Raw genomic sequence first — 23,758 nt, 5'->3', positions numbered from 1 at the left:
CTGGGCAATACAATTGCTTGGACGGTTTATGCAGATATACTTGGGTTTCGTGACCATAAATTTAGATACATGTAATAGTCTGAATCAAGAGCAATATAGTAGATAATCATTTCATTTAGCAAAATTACTTGGAACTGCCTTGTGTACATATTTATTTGATGTATCGTTTTGAAAAATAAAATACAATACAATTATGAAATATTTTTCAGTGTTAGCGTACCATAGTTAAGAAATTCATCGCACTGAAGTGAGGTAAACTATTTGTACATGCCTGATTAAAATTTCACAGATACTTAACATCACAACAAGTGATTTTTGTAACATTCAGGTCATATAAATGGCTTAGTTTGTGACTGTCAGTGTTAATCTTATTGTACACTGTGTTAAAATATTCATTTATTCAGCCGGTTCAAGTTACATAGACTGCTGTCGTATCATTTTTCACTCAAACATCTTTAAGGCTTTAACTGGTTGACAATATCATTTTTACAGTTATCTAATCACTTAAGCTTAAATTCCTCTTTCTAAATTGTTTCAGTATTACATAACTTATGGAGAGGGTATAAAGCAACAGGCTTTGAATGTTTTGTATTTAAAACAAAGTTGCATTTGGAAAGTTTAAGGACATAAAAACTAAGTTGCATTTTCTATTGTTATTTATATGAAAGAAAAGCAAATGTATTGGAAAGAATTTTATCCGCCAACGGTGCTTATCTGAGAAATTAATGTTAACGTTAATATTACAGGAAAACAAACACTGGAAAATTACACAAGCAAAACATATTGATTAGCGGATGCTTTATTTACATTTCTCTTCTTCCACTGCCATTTATCGACATTCTGTTTCCTACAAAAATGAAATGGTAAGAATACACTCTTTAGAAGCATTGTGCACAACAAATAAAATCTGAGCCACACATTGCAAAGTAGGTCAACTACTAGACGTGTTGCAGCAAATGTTCACCAATAAGTTTTGTATTATTTGAATTGTATTGTATTCAATATCACTAATAACGTTTGCACAATGAAATAAAATGAATGTATGCCACATGATGATCGTTACAGACAGAAAATATCTTGCGTCAAGCTGACAAAGTATTATTATACAATATGTTCAAAGAATTTTACATCGTTAAGATCTTAAGAAAGCGATTTCTTTAATGAGTTACAGATCAGGAATGTTCACATTGTTAATGATAATAGCACAACAGTTTCAATCACAAAATAATTTTATTAAGTCTTCAAAAGATTACAAAGACGAGTTCTAAACCAAGATATGAATTCGTTTTTAGCTCGACATTTCGAAGAAAAAGTAGGGCTATTGCACTCGCCCCGAGGTCGGCGTCGCCGTTTGTTAAAAATTTTGATAAAGTCAAATATCTCTGTTACTATCAAAGCTTTTGACTTGAAATTTAAAATAATTATTTACTATCAAAGTCTACGCCATGAGAATCAATCCCAATAACTCTGGTTTGTATTTTGACAGAGTTATGCCCCTTTTTAACTTAAAATGTTTTGGTTAAAGTTTTTGATAAAGTCAAATATCTCTATCAAAGTTTTTCACTTGAAACTTAAAATTATATTAAAAATTAAAATAAAATGTCTAACGGACAGCTCTTGTTATTCATGTCTGCAGCTTTGCGATTCAGCAGGTGCAACTTGCGAATTTCTGTAATACTCTACATGCATTGCGCAGGATGTACACGAAATTGTCCCAGGGAATTGCTATTCAGCAGCAGCCTAATTGCAAAAACAATAGGTCAATGTGAATGTGCTTTATCTATTTAAAACTTATAAAGTTTAAGTTGAGATAGTATGTTTCCCACTGGATTGATATTGATATGACTGGTATCAAAAATAGAAATTCCAATCCAAAAATATCGAGTTTAGGCTTTCCATGAAAGTAACTGAAGAAAGCTTAGTAAGAGACAAAAATTACATATAAATTAAAAGATGTTGTGGATTTTACATAATCTATAAATAAGAAATAAAAAACAAATATCCGCTGCTTTCACGACAAAGTCAAAGACACAACAAGAATGAAATACTTAAGAAATGAAATGATTTTTTTTCGGTGTTCATGCGAAATGAACGACCGAATAGGATCGGCAAATTAAATATGAATCGCGTTCATTAGCGATTCATGTTTAAATTGCAGATCCTATTCTGTCGTTCATTTCGCATGAACACCGAAAAAATAGTTTTATTTCTTATATTTACATTATATTTCCTTTATTATAATATTATAAATTGCACATATTTTGTGGCATTTAACATTAAAGTCAGCTTCCCGGCCATTCTGTCACCAGACGGAACAACTGCGACGTCATATAAGGAACGTTCTCCCTGACTATACGCGGACGTCGTCAAACAGCGGTCGGTTATCACTAAGCAGACATGACGTAACTTTCGCGCCTTTCCTTTTGCTGGTCAGAGACCACCAATTCAAAAAAGTACAGGGAACTTACTGGGAATGAGGTAAGTGTATACCTGGGAATAAGGTAGCATCTGTGCGATCTGATTGGTCAGTCATGTAAACAAACCCAAGAAGTGATTATTTTTTTCAAAATGGAATATTTTTACTGCATTTACAGTATTTCATTATACATTTTGACAAAATTTGCTACATTTTATGTGTATTGAAAAAAAGTTTCATCAAATGAATTTCTCCCGCCATGACAACGATGTAAACAGGGGGTCATCTCATTCACACGAAAATTACTTAAATAAAGTATCACTATTCATATGTTTTTCGTGCGATATTTTGGTGGAACTAAGATAGTTCTTGTAAAAAAATGTGATTGGATATACATGTTTCGATATATGGAAGGCCGTACACGCCATAATGTTATAATGGAAGTCTATGGGAAAACAATTGGTGTTCTCTGTCCTGTATAAGAGCTAAAACGTGACTTTTGTCGAGAGCGATCACAGATAATGTTAATGGTCACAAATCTGTTGCAGATGATGTAGAAAGACGTTTTCGTACAAAAGTAAGCGTGAATTTTGAATATTTTGTAAATGTTGGCCTCTTTGTTTGACAGGTGTTCCCATTTTTATCTGAGGTTTTGGACCAGAAAGGCTCATTTTTATGTCTGTAATGTCGGAGAATGATCAAAATTGGTAGATTTTATTTCTATTTCTTACGGAATGAATCATATTTCAGCTTCCAAACAAAATCCTATGCCAATAACTAAAATTTTCGCGAAAAAATGCAATAAAATGACGAAAGTGTCTGAATCTGGGCCTGTAAATCGACAGGGGGTGACCTTAGTAAACTGTCTATATCTTTCTTAAAACTGAGCATTTCTTGATGAAACTTTGTGAAACAATTGGTATTGGATTGTACTTAACAATAAAACTGTAAAATAGGAAAAAGTGAATCGAAACATTCATCTATAGGTCAGAGACCACCAATTCAAAAAAGTACAAGGAACTTACTGGGAATGAGGTAAGTGTATACCTGGGAATAAGGTAGCATCTGTGCGTTCTGATTGGTCAGTCATGTAAACAAACCCAAGAAGTGATTATTTTTTTCAAAATGGAATATTTTTACTGCATTTACAGTATTTCATTATACATTTTGACAAAATTTGCTACATTTTATGTGTATTGAAAAAAGTTTCATCAAATGAATTTCTCCCGCCATGACAACGATGTAAACAGGGGGTCATCTCATTCACACGAAAATTACTTAAATAAAGTATCACTATTCATATGTTTTTCGTGCGATATTTTGGTGGAACTAAGATAGTTCTTGTAAAAAAATGTGATTGGATATACATGTTTCGATATATGGAAGGCCGTACACGCCATAATGTTATAATGGAAGTCTATGGGAAAACAATTGGTGTTCTCTGCCCTGTTGTTCATACGAAATGAACATCATAATTTTCTATGGAAAAGTATAGGGCAAATGTAAATATATGCATATTACGCCGACAAGTAAAAAAAAAACAAAAAGATATCTTTAAAGTTTGGTAGAAAGTTGTAAAAAGAATCACAATGTTTATGTTGGACAAGTATCAATTGAATAAATGTTTTTGTTACAGTCATAAAATCAGCACGTCTATGATAGAGCCTGTGAGCACGAATCTGTATTTTTATATGAACGTTTAGGTTTTATCCAGATTAATAAATACATTAAAATTATACATTTCGCCTTAGCTTGCCAATAAGCCCTCCGTCGGTAATAACACGCTTGTTAATATTAGCATAATACATTTTGCGTCATTTCCGGTGTGATGCGCTATACGTTTGCTCCGATGCAATTTTCATCTTAAAACCACGCGTTCAGATAGAAAGTGTTATTCCCGACAAGTGAATCTATGGTGGCTGATTTCTGCCATCTCGTTCTGGCGTGTTGGCGCGTTTGCAGGGCGCCAGAACGCCAGGACGCCAGGACGACAATTATACGCGCCAAGACGACAAAGAAGGCATTTGTGGTTCTGGCGGGGGGCGCCAACACGCTAAATTGGGAAGTTGTCGTCATGGCGTTTTGGCGTCTTGGCGCGTTTGCAGGGCGCCAACACGCCAACACGCCAGGACGACAATTATACGCGCTAGGACGACAAAATCCATTTTTGTCGTTTTGGCGCGTTCACTTGTCGTCTTGGCGTGTTGACGCCCCCGTTGTTTGTCGTCTTGGCAAGTATAATTGTCGTCCTGGCGTTCTGGCGCCCTGCAAACGCGCCAACACACCAGAACGAGATGGCAGAAATCAGTCACCATATGAATCCACTACATGCCGTGTGAATGTAAACTAAAATATGTTCGTTTAAAAGTATGTAAAATGAAGAGCCCTGTACGTATGATCTCAGTGCATTTTGCAAAAGGCATAGCAACAAGGAAGACATAATTAAAGACACATTGAGACCAGAACAGATTTTTATTTCTTTATATAACATAACGTCAAACATTCGATGAAACTGTTACATAATGTAGATAAGGGGATAAAGGAATTTTGTTTGACATACATGTCAAAGTCAAATTTCTATGGATAAATAACTATTTACATTCACTATATCTTTTGTGTGGTGTGGAAATGAAAAAGAGTTAATTTTCGTATAAACAACATTGATGTAACGATATCAGGGATGATCATTTCCGCGAAATTGCACGTGCAGTCTGACGTCATTTTTAAAATACATGAACAAAATGGAGTCGTATCTTCAAAATTCTTTAAAATTGGACACTTAAATTTAAAAAAGAAGGTAGTACAAATATAGTGCTATTGACTTATTTCTCCAGAGATAGAAATTAAGACATTAAATTTAAATTTATATTATATCATAGTTTTAAATTTCAGCAAAATAGAAGCAGACAAAAGCATTTTCCGTGTTCATTATCAAACCACAGTTTTTCATATGAATATTTATTTATATTTTTGTTGGGATTTAACTTCGTCATACGACAACATTTTAGATTCATTATTGGCGAATTTCACGCTTTTAAAGTGCATGACAAAAGAGGTGTCCCTCATCTTAGCACTATTTAATATCAAAGTGCGCTACTCCGGGATTAGAACAATTACGAATTCGTATAGGCAAAGCCTGGATCTTTCACGTGTAGAAGTATTTTCTATGAAAGTAATAAGTTTGACTTTATAAGTACAAACAGATTTTTACTATTACACACCAGTCTTTTACAATCTTTTGTTTAAACTAAATAAAAATAAATCAAGCAACATGTAGATGGCAATGATGATTCCATCTCCATTCAAGTAATATCATGTGATACTTATAAATATTATGTGATACTGTATGTATAAGCAAATCTCAAACTAGCACAGTTTTGTCAATTATTTACTGTAAGGTGACAATTGTGTCTTTTTGTATTTCTATTTACACTAAAATATAAACTAGTTGCAAATTACAATTTTATCCCATTTTAAAATGGATCTATTCAATAAACCCATTAATGGAAGAGCGTTTGTTGTAGATATCATGTAATGTTGAAACTGCTTCATTAGGATGAAGACGTAGTAAGCGACTGAGGATATGACATTCATTGTTGTATCGGATTATAGGATTGAGTTTACAAATGAAGCTGCAGGATTTTCTGACCATAATGTTTTGTAAAATGATAGTGTACAACAAGTGGCGTCATAAGGGACCAATACTCGTGATTATATGTATTGAAGTTCACTTCTGAATTATGCGCTTACAACATAGGCTGTTATAAGCTACAGTGTTAGAATTACAGAATAACTGTACAAATATAATAAGAAGAGCATATACTTATAGATAAGGTGGTCAAGGCAAGCAAGCTGGATTTAGATTTCATTCTAAACATTTATCTATTTATTCATCTTTTTATTTATTCACGTCTTAGCTCGAATTTGTTACAAGTGTAGGAATGTTTCACATTTGGAACAATTTGTCTGATGCAAGTTTAAGTCACTACGAAACATTTGTTAATTCAAAACCTATGTTACTGTTCTTATATCAATTGAAATAGCCAACCCCAATACATGAAGAAAAGTACACGTACTGATATGTTATAGAAGCGCGTAGAAAGCTATGTCTTTGATCGGAATTTTTCCCGCTCAGTAGAAAATTGTACACATAGATAAAGTTTTACAAGTATTGGACATTTTCCTCATGGCTACTCTGGGAGCCGAGTGTTGGTTGTTTTGAATGTGGAATAAGTTAGCGTAAAGCTAAGTGTGTTCAAATAGTGTTGTTTTCATATGAGTCCTTCGTCGATACTTACAAAAACATTTAAATACTGAATGGATACAATAATGGAAGAGTCCTTAGAAGGAGGTACGTAAATTATGTAATTATTTACTCATTAGACTTTGCATAAAATATGGCAAACGTTTTGACCCCAGGCCGACAAATTAGTCAGTATGTCTATAATATACTAAATGTATAAAATCAGTTAGGAAATTACTTGAACACGGCTTATGTGCTTATTTATTGTATCCCTTTTTTCGAAACAAAAATGAAAAATGCTGAATTGTACATGCAACATAGCCCAGAAACTAAAATTGGATTTTCGACAGGTACACTGTAAATTCATCGCTTTATTTTGTTGTCATATGCTCTTAGCTATACCCGTGTTATTGTTAGTTTAGACTGTTTAAGACAGTTCTTATATCCATTCAAATTTAACAGAGAGTACAATTACCTGATATTCGTCGTTTCTCTATTGAGTCAACTATTCTATTTGATTGGTTTTCCAGACTGAGTAATATTTTTGTTTGTTTCTAAACGTCATCACGTACCTTTGACTGTAACTTAATTCCTGGCAACATTTTGTCTTTTCTACGCCATTTCTATGTTGCATAATATATTAAAACGATATATTAAAAATGCTTGAATTATGTTCGTATATTTTAAAAGTAATGTTAATTCTGGAAAATTAATTCTGATAAATCAGTTGACTACGGAAGCATGGAGGGAACATCGGATGTTTAAGTAAGAAAAAATAAAAAACGAAAAACGATTTTTGCTAATTCGTGGCCACATAGTATAAAAAGGTTTTTCGTTTATCGTTTTCTTCTTACTTATATTTCGTGGCCACGAATTAGCAAAAATCGTTTTTTGTTGTTTTTTTTTCTTAGTTAAATTTCGTGGCCACGAATTAGCAAAAATCTTTTCTTTTTTTTTTTCTAACATATTTCGTGACCACGAATTAGCAAAAAATGTTTTGTTTTTTTTTCTTAGTTATATTTCGTGAGAAATCGTTTATTTTTAGTTATATTTCGTGGTCACGAATTAAGAAATTGTTTATTTTTAGTTATATTTCGTGGTCATAGAAATTGTTTATTTTTAGTTATAATTCGTGGTCACGAATTAAGAAATTGTTTATTTTTAGTTATATTTCGTGGTCACGATTTGAGAAATCGTTTATTTTTAGTTATATTTCGTGGTCACGAATTAAGAAATTGTTTGGTTTTTTTTCTTAGTTATATCTCGTGGCCACGAGCTAACATTTTTTGTTTTTCGTTTTTTATCTTAGTAATATCTCGTGACCACGACATAAATTAAATTTAAAAGAAATCCGATGTCCCCTCCATGCTTCCGTAGTTGACTGGTATGAAAGGTAAATTGCTTGCGTTGTTGTTACACATAAAGGATGAAAAAGAAATATATCAGTTAACGATTCTTATCTAAGAAATTAATTTTTACTTTCATATTACAGATACATAAACACTGGCAAATTGCACAATAAACTTACTATATTGTTCACCCGGAGTAACATTTTATTTCCTGCCTTTCCGCTGCCAATTTTAACATTCTGTGTGCTTGAATTAGCTCAATTAATTCAGTATCATGAATATTAAGAGGTATGCATCAATATTGTCTCAACGGGTGATTGGTAAAAAGTGATCATTTGGTTAACTCTGATGTAACCTGGCAGAAGATAAGTCTTGGACTTAATTAAGCATTGTTCATTTTTTATACGCCCGTTTGAAAAACGGGACGTATTATGGGAACGCCCCTGGCGGGCGGGCGGGTTGGCGGGCGGGCGGGCGGGCGGGCGGCGTCCACAGACCTTGTCCGGAGCATATCTTCTACATGCATGAAGGGATTTTGATGAAACTTGGCACAGTTGTTCACCATCATTAGACGGAGTGTCATGCACAAGAACCAGGTCCCTAGGTCTAAGGTCAAGGTCACACTTAGAGGTCAAAGGTCAAATTCAAGAATGACTTTGTCCGGACCATATCTTCTTCATGCATAGAGGGATTTTGATGAAAGTTGGCACAATTGTTCATCATCATGAGAAGGAGTGTCATGCGCAAGAACCAGGTCCCTAGGTCTAAGGTCAAGGTCACACTTAGAGGTCAAAGGATACAAGAATGAAAACTTTGTCCGGAGCATTTCTTCTTCATGCATAGAGGGATTTTGATATAACTTGGCACAAATGTTCACCACCATGAGGCGGAGTGTCATGCGCAAGAACCAGGTCTCTAGGTCTAAGGTCAAGGTCACACTTAGAGGTCAAAGGATACAAGAATGAAAACCTTGTCCGGAGCATTTCTTCTTCATGCATAGTGGGATTTTGATATAACTTGGCACAAATGTTCACCACCACGAGACGTAGTGTCATGTGCAAGAACCAGGTCCCTAGGTCTAAGGTCAAGGTCACACTTAGAGGCCAAAGGTCAGATACAAGAATGACTTTGTCCGAAGCATTTCTTCTTCATGCATAGAGGGATTTTGATGTAACTTGACACAATTATACACCATCATGAGACGAAGTGTCATGCGCAGTTCCCTCTTTCGAATTACTTCCCTTTGTTGTTACTATAAATAGCTTATATTGTAACTTTTTCATTACTAGTCGTAGGGAAAAATCGAGACCACTTTTCTGTAGTACAACATGCATGCTACATCCAATTTTGAGGTGTATTTTGACCAGTCTCTACCTGGTAAAGATTTTTGTGAGGACTTACATTTTTTTTTTTTTTTTTTTTTTTTTTTTTAAGATTAACTTCCCTTAGTTGTTACTATAAATAACTTATACTGTAACTTTTTTATAATTGACCGTAGGGAAAAACCAAGACCACTTTTCTGTGGTACAACATAGATGTTACTTTCCAATTTTAGGTGTATTTTAAGGTATCTCTACCTGGTAAGGAGTTTTTTTGAGAACTTAGAAAAACAAAACACTTAGTTATTACTAAACAACCACAAAATTAAAATTCCATTTGCAAATACAGGTGCTAGAGTAAAGAAATTTGCTGTGACGGGCGTATATTGTGACATTCTTGCACTCTTGTTCATAATCGATACGGGGCAAAGCGTTACCAGGTTATGTTATTTTTTTCTGAATGGTTGTTCTATGAGCATTACTATTTTAGTTTTTCTTTGCTGCAAATTACAGGGTTTTGTAACTATTAGTCATCTGAGAGTAGAAGAAACTGATAGTATCATATGAAAATCAATTTCTCAAAACATTCTATACTAATGATACAGTGGATATGTATTAAAATAGATAAGTAGAAAACCACAAGTCGCGCGTATGATCACCAGTGAAAATAATGATGTTGCCCTAAACGAGAAAACAATGGGCAGAACTAAACAAACTGGAATTTAGAGAGGGGATCTAAGGTTATGGAGCCTGCATATTACAAAAGCTGCCAACACACAAAAACGAAAGGCAGCCTTGCATCTTCGCTCAGACCAAATTTAAATACTATTTGTGTTTTACTTGTGTGGTAGATATATTCGTACACAGCTGCAGATGAATGTATTCATACTTTAAGACAGAACGGAAGTATAAGACAACATGTTTAGTTTTGCTTTTATTCATATATCAGGATACGTAGGTGTAATTAGTATACCTACGTAAATATCGTCCTAACTGGTCCACGACTGTGTGATTTCAAACTGCAAAGTCAGAATTAAATCATTAAATATATGACATGCTTGATTTTTCTTTGATGTTCAACGAAAACACAATGTTCTAGAATTCGGTGCAATATCCGGTGTCCTATGGATATATGTTAAAAGCCAGGAAATATTATATTATAAATCTTTGAAAACAATTTGGCACTCATATAATACAGATGAACAAAATAGAAGGAGCTTTATTCATCAATAAAACTGTTCATAATCTAGGTATGAAAAGATGGGATCTCTGTCAAATAGCTGGGAATAATCAACAGTTTCCCTTCTTATTAGTTTGAAAATCTTATTAATTTAAACTAGCTTTAAGGAAATTAAATCTAATGTTTACCTGACAGTACTTTTTCCTGATAAAATTGTTTCCATTATTCTGTACTATTGTGAAAGTGGTTGAAAACTTAATTCTTGTAAACAATCAATGTGCTTCTCTTCCAGTATGATAACAATCTCTGTGGTTTTATTTTGATATGACTCTACATATCGATATTATTTCAGAAATGGAAAAGACAAACGGGAACGTCAAAGAGAATGGTCCAAATCACACGGATACTTATAAATCACATAATACAGCTGAAGCTTGTGAAAAGCTTCTAAATCACACAGATCAGAGCGAAATGTCGGAAGCGCTGGACCACAGTGATAATCCATCAAGCTCAAATGACAGTGGTGCAAATACGCCGTTTCTTTACAACGGAGACAATCTTTCGGATGATTCAGACAGCTTCGCGGAAACTGATGTCCTTCGCAGGAAGTCAAATGAGAGTGTGTCACGTGATCATAGTGAAAATAGTAACGACAGTGTTGAGACAAATACGCTCCGGCAAAGAATAGAAAATGATAGTGAATCGAGTAACGAGGAAGATGATACTGTTGCAAGCAGAATAGATTTAGAAAAAATCAGCAGCATTAAAAGAAAAACGTCTGACAATCAAAATACTAAAAGAAAAGAATCTTTTGAACAAAGGTTAAGACGAACGTTCACAATCAAAGATGCCCATACGAGTGAAGTAACTAGACGTGTTCTTGCAATTGTGATAAAATATTCTCTATTCATCTTCAACTTTGTGTCTTGGGTAAGGCATTTATCACTTATCTTTCTTGTAGTTTTTATAATTTTCTTAACATTATGCGGAATGTTGAATGACGTTGTTTCTTTGCAATGTCTTTTACAAGGTAACGAATCTAAATATTGTTCTTGCGTTTAACAAGTACTTTGAAACATACATGTTTTTTCTACAGCTAAGATTTTTCGCTGGCTATTTATTTAGCCAGTGTTGAAACAAAACAAAACTAATTTGCGTAAACTGCTGTCAACTTCTTACCCAGAGTATTTAAGGACATACATGTAGTTTAAGAGAACTAATGATATACTTTCTTTGAAATCACGACAAATTGGATATTCAGTCTAAATAGCTGGAAGAGTATTCCCTTTTGTGAATAAATGGATTATTTAATAGCAGTAGGGACACTCATAGCAGTTTACGTACATCTTGTATATTATTCAGTTGTACTATTTTGCTAAACGCATTTATCATGTTTATACCACCAGAAATGAAGCATGTACCACCAACACTGCAACTGGTTACAGTATCTGGCAACAACAAATCAGATTGAACATTCTGCTAATTGTAATAACGAATGAGACATAAAACACAAGAAAAACTTAGCATATAAATATATCTATATATTAGTTATTTGTGTATTTACACAGACAAGAAAATGATTATTTTATTTCATAGTTTATCCGTTTCATACTTTTGTACGACTATATAATTTGTTAAACACTGCTATCTAGGGACCTCCGGCGCCAAGTGGTTAAGGTCGCTGACTTGGAATCACTTGCCCCTCACCGATATGGGTTCTAGCCTCGCTTGGGGCGTAGAATTCTTCGTGTGAGGAAGCTATCCATCAGGCTTTCGGAAGGTCGGTGGTTCTACGGGGGGGGGGGGGGGGGGGGGGGTCGTCTGTGATGAAATAATGCCTGTAGGACACTTTGCATCGTCCTCCAGCATCGAAATCTGGGAAGTACTCGGGAGACCTGTAAATGTGTATATGTGACGTTAAACTCAGAGAATAAAAACACTGGTATCTACTACTTTAATGTTAACATAAAAAGGAACTATAGTGATACTAAATTATGTATCGTTACCTTAAAATGTTATACTCTCAGGTTAATAACTGAGGAATGGACGTTGACCAAAGACTTGTATTTCAGTTTCTGCGTAGCAAAATACGTACTTTTCATTATAGGTTTGATATGAACGCTGAGCAAAGACTGACTGCGTATGATCCAATACTGTTTTGTTTGGTTTAAAATACATTTTGTTCTCTGTAGCGTTATATCGAAGGGGATAATGGATTATTTCCATTGTTTGATTGATGTTCTGTATCGCTGGTCCCACATTGTTAACAATATTAATTCTATTATCCAATACGTCATGTTTTGTCTGACACTTTTATCTGTTCTATGTACATTGATGACTAATATCTGTCTGACCGAAATGTAAAATAAGGACGCCTTTGGTATTGAGCCATAAAAGAAAGGAAATAAAACTATACTTTGTGACTGATTATGAATATAGAAAATTAAAATTGGTTGTTTCTCTACAAAGTGTCCATATGACACAGATTGCATGCTCTATAGTCCTAGGAAACAGAAGTGTGTAACATTTGAGTAATATCACTTACAATAATTGTATTAGTGTTATAATTCAAATGTTACATTATAGCTTTCTGAAAGAGTATGTTTAAATAAATAGCTCAGACAAAAATATGAAGTAAAGTCTTTGACCGATAAGTGTGCCGTTGACTTTTGGACTTGAGAAATTGGTCTTGCTCGCGACATATTGTCTTGCTATACTGAATGGTTTTGCCAGGTAAATTGAATTAACATGATCTCTTATCAAAGTTATAGACCGGACGCAAAAAATGGCGTAAAATGTGTGACCTCTAAATGTAATGTTGATCTTGAAGGTTAGGGTCTGGGTCTTGCACATGGTACGTTGTCCTGTCATACCTTAGGTATGTGCCAAGGTATTTGATTATGCATAAAAACTTAGAGAGCGGACAAGAAAAAATACTTTAAGCCTTTTACTTCTGTTATTGACCTTTAGGCTAGATGTCTGGGTCTAGCATGCGATACATGATCATGTTCTGTGTCGATTTCTTTCAGTCTGACAACACACGACAAAGTAAACTGCCGGACACAATAATGTGAACGCGCACAAAAACACACAAACACTAACGCGCTCAAACACACAAAGACATGGGTAACGCTGTATGCCTCCGCTACCTTATTATCAAAGAGGGCGGGATGCATCAAATCCTCGACATTGCTGTTGCAATTGATGACGTTCGAATAATGGATGTCCTTGAACAAAAGTAGTTCATGTATTGTTGAGTCCTCTTAGCACTTACATTTGAGCCATGCCATGAAAAAACCAACATAGTGGGTTTGCGACCAGCATGGATCCAGACCAGCCTGCGCATCCGCGCAGTCTGGTCAGGCTCCATGCTGTTCGCTTTTAAAGCCTATTGGAATTGGAGAAACTGTTAGCGAACAGCATGGATCCTGACCAGACTGCGCGGATGCGCAGGCTGGTCTGGATCCGTGCTGGTCGCAAAGCCACTATGTTGGTTTTCCCATGGCACGGCTCATTTGATGTTTTATTTCCACAGATTACAGCGGTAATCGCTATTGGGCTTGGGATTTGGATGCGTACAGATAAAACTCTTCTTGTGACGTCAGATACGGAATTTTACCTTGATTTGCCTTTGTTGACGTGTATTGGTGGTGGTGTGACGTTTGTTGTGGCCTTCCTGGGATGTGTTGGTGCCCTGAGAGAAAATCTGATTTTGCTCAGAGTGGTAAGTCAACATTGCCTGTAGGATGCAACACGTCTTTATCTAGTTTTTTTACTTCTATAATAGGCCGTTATTAGGCCCCTTCCCCGCAGAAAAAATCTCTTTTAGATCATGCAGTTGTCCCAAAAAGATTGACTTTACATTAGGTTTTTTATCCCCCCTTGCCTAAATACCGAGCTATTTTTTTCCCAAATCACAGGCCTTGGCCCCTTCCCCTCTTTGTAAAATAGGCTGTTATCTATACGCTATGTATTTAAAAACCTACAACGTAAATGCCATTATTACAAGTATTTATTGAAATAAAATGATGAAACACATCTTAAAATGTCAGTGAAAATTTCAAATCTGTTTTTACACGAGTTAAGTTAGAATTATGAAGTTGAAATGATATGATTAAGAAAGATACGTATCATATGTTGAGATTAAATCGAAATGTCTTACACTGAATAAATACCATATGTATGAATTCGATTCAACATATAATAAAAAAACACACACTGTTAGTTCATATTAGTTTTATGTCTGTTCAATGATTTTAATCAAAGCAATGTTGACTTTGCAATGTTACGCACGTCACCACATCACAATATTTATTTCAAAAGGACATAGTTCTATAGATATGTTATTGCAGTTTAATGTATTAAATAGGACGACATCAATTTGCTAGGGTATAATCGCCCATCATAAGTCATTTTACCATTGAAATACATTTGATATGTACAAAAATGATATGTTGTTGTTGTATCTATACACAATATACATTCTAATGTGAATGGCTTCCATTTCATCTATATATGAAACAAATATTGACAAATAAGCCACAGCGGGACTATATAGGAGCCGAATTTCTATAGAATGTTATTGATACGTCAGTCGTCCTCTGTTCCGTGAATACCAAGCGAATTGTTAATCTCTTTTCATTTCGTTGATGCGTGTACAAATGCATGCGAATAACAAATCTTGTTACCAGGCAATATTACGCTGTAATGAAAGAGGAAAAATATTAACGCTACACATACATCGGTTGCAATGTAACTGAGTTTGTTGGTCTGAGAAATATAGACTTGTGGATTTCTTGATTGCTTGAGTGTTAATATACAACTGTTACACTCATCTTGGTCACTGGTCCCTGAAAGCAAGTTTTAATACATTTGTTTTTATTTAGATATTCATTGGTAAGATACTGTCATAATTTTGTTTCCGTCCTTTTTTGTTGAATTTAAATATTGCCCTTTCAAAATAAAGCGGGTAGTTACTAAATCCGAAGGGCTATTCTGATTTCCGCCAGTTTAAATAAATGTTCGTTTTCTGTTGTAGTTCTTTTACGTGCTAACCATTATACTTGTTGGAGAGATGATTCTTGCAACAGTAGTTTTTATCATTTATACCGTGCCAGAAGCCAGAGATAATTTCCTTCGCTCCCAACCAGAAAAGATTCTGTACTCGGCTATACAGAGATATATGGACGATCTTGAAGTGAAAGCATGGGTGGACAGAATACAGTCTGAGGTCAGAATTTCTTTAATTGTTTATTTTTATGTACAGATGTATCACAGATATCCGAGTACATACAGAAAACAAAACTTGTCAATGTTAGCATTCATATCATCTTTCCCAGCAATGTGCCAGTTTGAATTGTACTGCTGTACATGTAAACATTTTGTGTTGTGCTTTTGAACGTAAAAATGTTATTTTATCACATTTTGTTGAAATAATTGCTACTTGTATGTATATATCCTGCCTGTGATAGAGTGAAATTGTAAGACATAACTTAGATTAAAAACGTTTTCTTAAACACTTACTTATACTGTTTTAATCATTTAGGGATAACTTTTATTTTTACACACCGTCACAAAACAATACGGTATAATCAACAGACCACACATATTGGTGAAGCCAATCGATAGCAAAAAACATTTGATCAGCAAAGAGATTCTAGTAGTCTTTTACTGACCTTTTAGCAGTTGAAATAGAAAACAGAAATAGGTCAAAACTAAAAGAACTTTAATAGGGAACACCACGACTTCACACAACTAACGATTTCACTAATCTGTGTTCAGCAAAAGGTAGAATCATTGCATAGGAAATGGCAAGTTATCATATTTTCTTCAAACTTACAAGAATAGTTTACGACCCGGTAAAAGTCTTCTATCGCTAGATCTACGCCTTTGTAAGCTCATCAGAACTTTGTTCAGAGTAAACTATTAGTGGGATTAGTAATAATGATGGCCAGCTCCATCGTCCTGTGTCATTATTTCAATCTAAACATCTTCATTGAAACTACTGATTGGAAACACATGAACCTTAGTCAGTAGCATTCTGGCATAGACATCTATCAAGTGTTTTTAAATGATTCAATTTAGCACGTTTTATGGGGCGGTCAGAGCTAAAATGAGAATAAAATTTGATCAACTTCTTCTCATGAGCTGCCAGATGAATTTTGTCAACCTTGATATGTAGCATTGTTATAAGGTCCACTCCCAAATGTTTATAAAATTGGGACACTTGACGTTAAAGTTTCAAGAAGAAACGAAGGATCTTCACTGAACGTGGCCTGAAGTATTATTATAATGTCTACTTCTAAGGTTGTTTAAATGGGAACTCTCGACTCCTTTTAAAGGCAACTAGAGCTAAAATAGAAAACAACGATTTCTAATGAACTGCTTAATGGATATTCATTAAACTTGCTCAGTAGAATCATTATAAGGTTCTATACCAGTTTTGCTCTCGGCCTCATTTAAGTGGCCGCTATTGTTAAAAGATACATATAAACATCTTCTTGGCATGGACGTTTTGGTGAGGGGTGGGTGGGGGGGTGGGGTAGGTCTTCATTAAAATTGGTCATTAGCATCGACATAATGTCCTCTCCCAGTTTCGTTCGCAGCCTGCCCGTCAGAAATAATTCGTCCACCTCCTCTGACTCATATTGGGAGGTTGGCAGTTATTTGCGGAGAACAGATTTGTACCGGTACAGGAACATTGGTTAGGTTAACTGCTCGCCGTTACATAACTGAAGTACTATTGAAAAACGGCATTCAACCCAAAACAAACAAACAAACAAACACACGCACAAACAATTCCGTTCGAATGCGGGCGTTTGGTCCGTTTTAGGATCGCTAAAGCACACAATAGGGGAAAAAGCCAACATTCAAATGACTTATACTCATGAACTGCTTGATGGATCTTTAACCAACTTGGTCAATTCATCATAATAAGGATGTCTGCTAAGTGCATTCAGTCAGGACAATAGGCCTCTTTAAGGCGCAGCTAGCTAGAGCTACAAATAGAAAAACGTTTAAACGACTTTTGCCATTAACCTCTTGATAGATATTCTTAAATCTTTGTCAGAAACATCGTTATAAGGTCCTCTCTCATTTTTATTCATATGTAAGCATAGGCCTTTTTAGGGGCGACTAGAGCTGAACATATAAATTCCATTAAACGACTCGTTTTGATGAACCGCTTGACTGATCTTCATCGAACTAGGTCATTAGTATCATTGTAAGGTCCTCTCCAAAGTTTCTTCAAATAGGGGTGTTTGACCATTTTGCGGGAACGCTAGATTTACAAAAAGAAGAAAACTTTTAAACAGCTTCTCATAAACTACTCGACGAATCTTCAACAAACTTGTCTCGTAGCGTCATTGTAATGTTGCCTCCAAACTTTGTTCAAATAGGGCACTTGTAAGAGCCGCTAGAGCTGAAAATAGAAAAAACGCATTTAAACGACTTCTTATAAACTACTGGACATGTCTTCAATAATTTTAGTCTGTCGCATCATTGAAAGGTCCTCTCCCAAATTTGTTCAAATGAAGGAACCACATCTACAACAAATAGTGGAGAATCTGTAAACAAGTTCTTCTCATATTAAACCGCTTGATGGATCTTCATTTTATTTCGTCTTAGCATTATTATCAGATCCTGTCCCAGTTTTGTTTTCTAATGGGGGCACATGGTCCCTTTTAGGGGTCCTATCATGAATGATTTGATAGATCGCCATTAAGCTCTCAAGTTTGTTTCACAATTTTGGACCATCACAGCAAAGTTAGAAAACCATTGTAATACCCTTTTTAAAGGATGTTACACCTTGAGAGAATTTTGTGATAATCGATCAAATGGTTCATGAGGAACCTTAAAACGATCAAGAGAACCATTTATTAAACCTGAAATAAGTTTATGCCAGGATGCTGCAGACTTAGTTTCTTGTACTTCCAACAAGGTAAAGACCACTAAAACCGTTGACGCAGATGAACAGTGGCAGGACCATCTACCAGTACAAATTATTCATCCTGCAGTTTGGGTTCGTGTGAGCTAAAATATCCAATGGGCAGCTTATAAAATGCAAATGCTAATTATGCGAATACGCAACTTTTTATGGTAACCGTTAATTCTGGGGTATAGTATGTGGTAGTTAAAGAGGTCATTGCTATTTAATTGACATTTTTACCTACTATGTGATATCGCATATTAGGGTGAAAATAAAATGTTTAAAATATTACAACATCTTTGTTCTGACGTTTCAGTACAGCTTTTATTGGTGCTTTACAAGTCTGAACAACATTGGTATTTTCAATAACATAGCTGCCGATCAAAAGATATTTTATAATATCATGATTGTTTGTACAAGATTAGAGAAAATTCCGATTAAAGCCTTTGCATGTTATTGAAAACATTTGTTTCTTACAGTGCAATCGTTTGAGAGTGATGAATGTTACGTGTCACAATTCATTTAGAAGAATTGGATAAACAGAGCGGTAGAAGGTGAAACACATGTGGCCAATATAGCATTCACAAATTTGATTATCCGATTGCAATATATTGATGCTAATTAGTTTATGCTATCTATTGAAATATTTGGTTATATTTAAGTAATTTTGTTACCATATAAATTTTACCAAATGCAAATTCCAACTTTGTCTATGTCATGCAATGAAATCACATTGAATGCAAACATCTTATCTGATCTAATACCAAACCAGAAAATGGCTTCTGCTATAATAATAAATTATTGTGTAAGGTTTAAGCTCATGAAAGAAAATACGTTCTGTATAAATGTTTAAAAGATACACCTCAAAATACATTTCTAGTAATTGCTACACTAGAATCACACATTTTCTGATATATTTGTCAAAAACGACAGAACTTTTGTTACATATTTTGGAAACTATCTGATTGGAGAGTCCGAAACGGCAACATTAATTAAACTGGAATATCAACGTTCATATATTGTATTCACAGAGCTAGGTCATTAGAAAAATAGTAACACTTGTAGCTGTGAATCTGAAATCAATATGAATTTTAATAATGTAGTCAATGAGCCCATGAGCTATAGTCAAACCAACTTAATTTCTATATTTCTTTTATTAAATTAAATTGGTTTGTAATCATTAATTATCTAATAAACCGTCGGAAAATTGAAAATTACTGTATACTAAATTCTACATAATTAAAATACTACAGAAAAAACACTGAAACAATACTAATAACTACAAATCTTAATTAAAAAACTTTAAAAAAAACTTAGACAAGGCTCTGGTATCAAAACATTCTAACAAAATTGTTTTAATTTTACCAAGATGCTATTGTCCGCTATAGATCGTGCATTGCCTTCGTATTGTCGTTAGCCCCCGATAACGGAGAGTATGGAGAACAGTGATTAGGATTATTTTACTTTCTCCAACAATCGGACTTCAGGCATGTTTAGCCAGAATTGTTTTGTTGCAGTTTTTATGAACTAGTTCAACGTAAGGTCAGCACTAACTGGATTTGCAAATGAAATTACCTGATGGAAAATATGGAAATTCTCAGCCTTTGAATGACTATGAAATTGGGTATTCGTCGAGGCAGAAATGTTTCACACTTTTAAGTTGCGTTTGTAACCCTGATAGTAATATTCATACAAATTTCGCGGTACAATCTGTTATAGTTGTCAGTAACTATCCTGTAACCTCTGTAACTGTTTGGAAATTGTTAATAGAATGAGCAACAGTAATATCGAATTTCTCTTTACCATTTCTCCAAATATACCAAGTTCAATACCGAAATGTTCTGCACAAGCTCTTTTGTACTACGCTTTTACTTTATCAGCTTGTCAATTTGTTGTGAAGCCATTTCATTCCAATTGAAATTGAGCCAACGGTATTACACGTCGTGATCAGCATGCTGAAGTCAGAAACGTATAATCTGTCATTGCTTTATCGTATTAACTCGAATGAATAACTGAAGTCCATTTTCTGGAGAAAGTATTTTGAAAGAAACTGAAATATCTCCCTCTGTAGCAAAAGATGTAATTTTATCAATCATTTATTATTTTGTTTTACTCTTAACAAAATAACTTTGCAGTCTGTAATATATTGAACAGGCGATATTACTTTTACACACGTGAGTTTGTTCATTGCTAAACAAACAGAAAGTACTCATCGAATTACATATTACATACTGAGCGTCTTGTTTGAAATCTAGTGTTTGCAATCTGAGTGTGAATGTTAGATAATACGACAAATTCAAGAACAAATTAACCAGGAAGCATATATGCTAGAAACGTTATTTCGGTCACTATTTGATTTTATACCCCTCAGAGATGTATCTTCACTTTCCGCCCTTGTAAAATTTTGCATATTGTAATGTTCTTAAGAGTTCTAAGCTAACGCAGTTCTCAAATTACAGTTGAAAACTGTTTCTAAGTGCATGTCAGTATAACATTGTGAAATCAGAAATTTGCCTGACAAACAAACAATATTCAATGTTAAAATTATTCGATGAAGTAGTAGTTCCTACAAATGCTTTGTCTGCAGATTTCTAATTCAGTTTGTAGTGTAATGGTTAGGTTTTGTATTTTAGTTTGGATATTTCTTTCAGAGATTTTTAGAAATTATACAAAAACTAAATTCGAGACTGTCAAATCTTCAGTAGCTTGAGGGTGTTGAACATGTACACATCTGTGAATTATTTTCTAAGTATCCTTAAATGGACCGGGAGTTGAATAATGTGTCTGCTGTGGTTTCCTGTATTGTCCTATATAAACTCAATATACACTGTGATCAAGGAAGAGGGGGAACAGCTTAACTGTGAACATGACCTATAGCATTCATATCTATATTTTTCCATCTTCCATTGAAATGACTTAAACACTTACCTTTATCACCAAATACCAGCAGTAAATATAACTCTGCGTGATAAGTATTTATGTTTTTACAAACGTGCATATTGTTAAAAAGAAATAAATTAACAGGTAGAAATAATACCGGGTTGGTATAGTATAATAGTATAGTATATAGTTATTAGATATTATGATAATTATTATATAATATGCTTTATCTTATTTTTTGTAGTTTAAATGTTGTGGTATCAGTCATACAGATGAAGGATTTCGAGATTGGCAGATTAGTCCATATTTTAACTGCACCTCAACGAACATGAGCATTTACCGGTGTGCCGTCCCAACCTCCTGTTGTATATTTGAAAAGGTAGTTTGAAAGAAAAATAGATTAAGATATATAAATATATATACCGTATCAATTTGTATGTTTTAAGACTATTTACACTGCAGAATGTTGGAATTTCGGACTGTAGGCCTTTGGGGCTATATAATGGTTTTGTGTAACAAAACAGATGTGACATCCATCTACGACTGTAATTACATCTTCACCACTTATCTGTACAATATCAAACCTGTAATTCAAAGCAAATTTAACAAGAAATCATTGCATACATTGACAAAGCATAAATCAAGTACTTTGCTAACTTTTAAATGACGCATGGTTCATCTCAAAAACATTCTAAAATAGAAAAAATGGAAACTCCTCAAGTCGCTCAACACGACAACAGGCTCGGGTTGGTTGGTTGCTTGCTACCGTCAAAATAACTATCTGAGTGGAATCTGTTTTCAAGATATATCGCTGTTTCTTAACATTATTCAATGATATTACATTCTTTTTGATAAGCCGCATAACTTTGTAAATGCTTTTTTTGTGTAAATATTTTATCTTTCCATTTTGCAGCAAATGGCATTTGTTTCTTTCTCTATTTCCTGAAAAGGGAAACTCCAAAACATTATCCTTGAATATTTAATGTTTATGTAAGATGTAGTCATTTCCTTTACTTTGTATACATAAAAAATTGTGTGCTACTATGCATAATACTCAAATAGTTGTGAGCCGATCGTTTGTTTATTGAATGTCGAGTACATTTATTCTTTGTCTATCACATTTTAACTAAGGATTTAATACTAATAAACAAAACATGCATTTATGTTTTCAGGGAGATAGAGTAAATATAATGTGCGGGTTTGAAATTACAGACAAACCGGTATGTATCCATTTAAAGCTTTGTATATCATGTTGATTTGATATTCTTTCGTTCAACTGTATAAAAACATGAATAGACATCACCGCCTCGGTAGCATACTGGTAGATCGCCTGTTTCGGGTGTGGGGTCTTCCATACTAGCCGCTAGGCATTGAGAGGATAGTTTTCATGTTTCATGTCACGAGTCTGCGGCGTAAAGTTCCAGCAAGGCAGCACTGTAGAATTTGGCATTGTGATCACTGACTTATAAATTGTTACAAAAGACGCGCTAAACCCGGTTACATACACAGTCTTCGTTTGAATTGCTACACATTTAGGATGTTTCATTACTTACCTATACGATTCCCTGGAACATAAGCTTCAATTATCTGTACTTACTTTTTGCATTTGTTGACGTTTTCTTAGTCATCAGCTTCACAGCAAGTCTAGTCCTAGTATTCAGACAAACAAAAATAAATACAATAAGCTTAAATCTTGGATTGTCTATAGTGTTCTCCATGAAAATTCAGAAGGTAGAGCTAGAACCCAAGTTACTAATATGTTTGAGTTTTTATGCCCTCCCTCGATGTTTGTTCAATTATGTTTATGCGGGGACTTCAATTTTGCTTTGTCTGTTCGTTCGGCAGGATGCATGTCCGTCTGTCAACATTTGTGTTGTACATATTTCAAAAACATATTTGAGCTGGAGTAGTCACACACCATAGTTTTGTTATTCAGCCTGTGAAGGTTGTGCACATTTGGCTTCTTTGAGGTTTCACTCAGCTAGACCAGAAGTATGGCCTTTGAATTAGTCAAAACATATATAAAGGACCTAACTGTTTGTGTCGAACATATCTCAAAACGTTTTTGACATAGAGTTGTGGAACCACGTAGGAATATTATTCAGCACTTGAAATTGTGAGCCTGTGGTTTTGTTTGGTATTTCAGTAAGACGGGGGTTATGGTATTTAGCTAAGTCTTTGTGTAGAAAGTATCTCAAGAAGTATTTGACCTAGAGTCATGAAATTAATCCATTTAAATGTCTATGATAATAATGAATAATATTTTTATTTTATGCCATTTTTTGTAATAATCATTATTCATATCGTCCTTGTCAGACCATTTTGTTCTAAAAGGACCACAATTGAAATAAGGCATTAATTTTATTCCTTTTTGTGTTATCCTTTGTGGATAATGTAGTGGTCATGGTTCATTATCCTGTTGTGGTATAATTTATTATTATAAT

The 23,758-nt window shown here is 34.4% G+C and overlaps 1 protein-coding gene across 2 annotated transcripts in view; it reads left to right on the top strand.

Moving 5' to 3' along the window:
- LOC123546458 (tetraspanin-5-like) overlaps positions 1-23,758 on the top strand; it is a 35,590-nt gene that overhangs the window by 9,356 nt on the left and 2,476 nt on the right. Inside the window, exons 1-6 of one of the 2 annotated variants that reach the window (XM_045332730.2) lie at positions 6,100-6,767; positions 10,860-11,437; positions 14,043-14,231; positions 15,546-15,737; positions 21,559-21,693; positions 22,487-22,534. In XM_045332730.2, coding sequence (XP_045188665.2) covers positions 6,734-6,767; positions 10,860-11,437; positions 14,043-14,231; positions 15,546-15,737; positions 21,559-21,693; positions 22,487-22,534 — 1,176 coding nt within the window. In that variant the 5' untranslated portion in view covers positions 6,100-6,733. Of the gene's footprint in view, positions 1-6,099; positions 6,768-10,859; positions 11,438-14,042; positions 14,232-15,545; positions 15,738-21,558; positions 21,694-22,486; positions 22,535-23,758 lie in introns of those variants that run through there. The other variant, XM_045332731.2, reaches the window with a different exon arrangement.

Source organism: Mercenaria mercenaria, chromosome 9 (assembly GCF_021730395.1).
Source record: "Mercenaria mercenaria strain notata chromosome 9, MADL_Memer_1, whole genome shotgun sequence".
NCBI classification, from domain to species: domain Eukaryota; kingdom Metazoa; phylum Mollusca; class Bivalvia; order Venerida; family Veneridae; genus Mercenaria; species Mercenaria mercenaria.
Note: the sequence above shows the minus strand (reverse complement) of the source record. Positions and strands in the feature narration are given on the sequence as shown.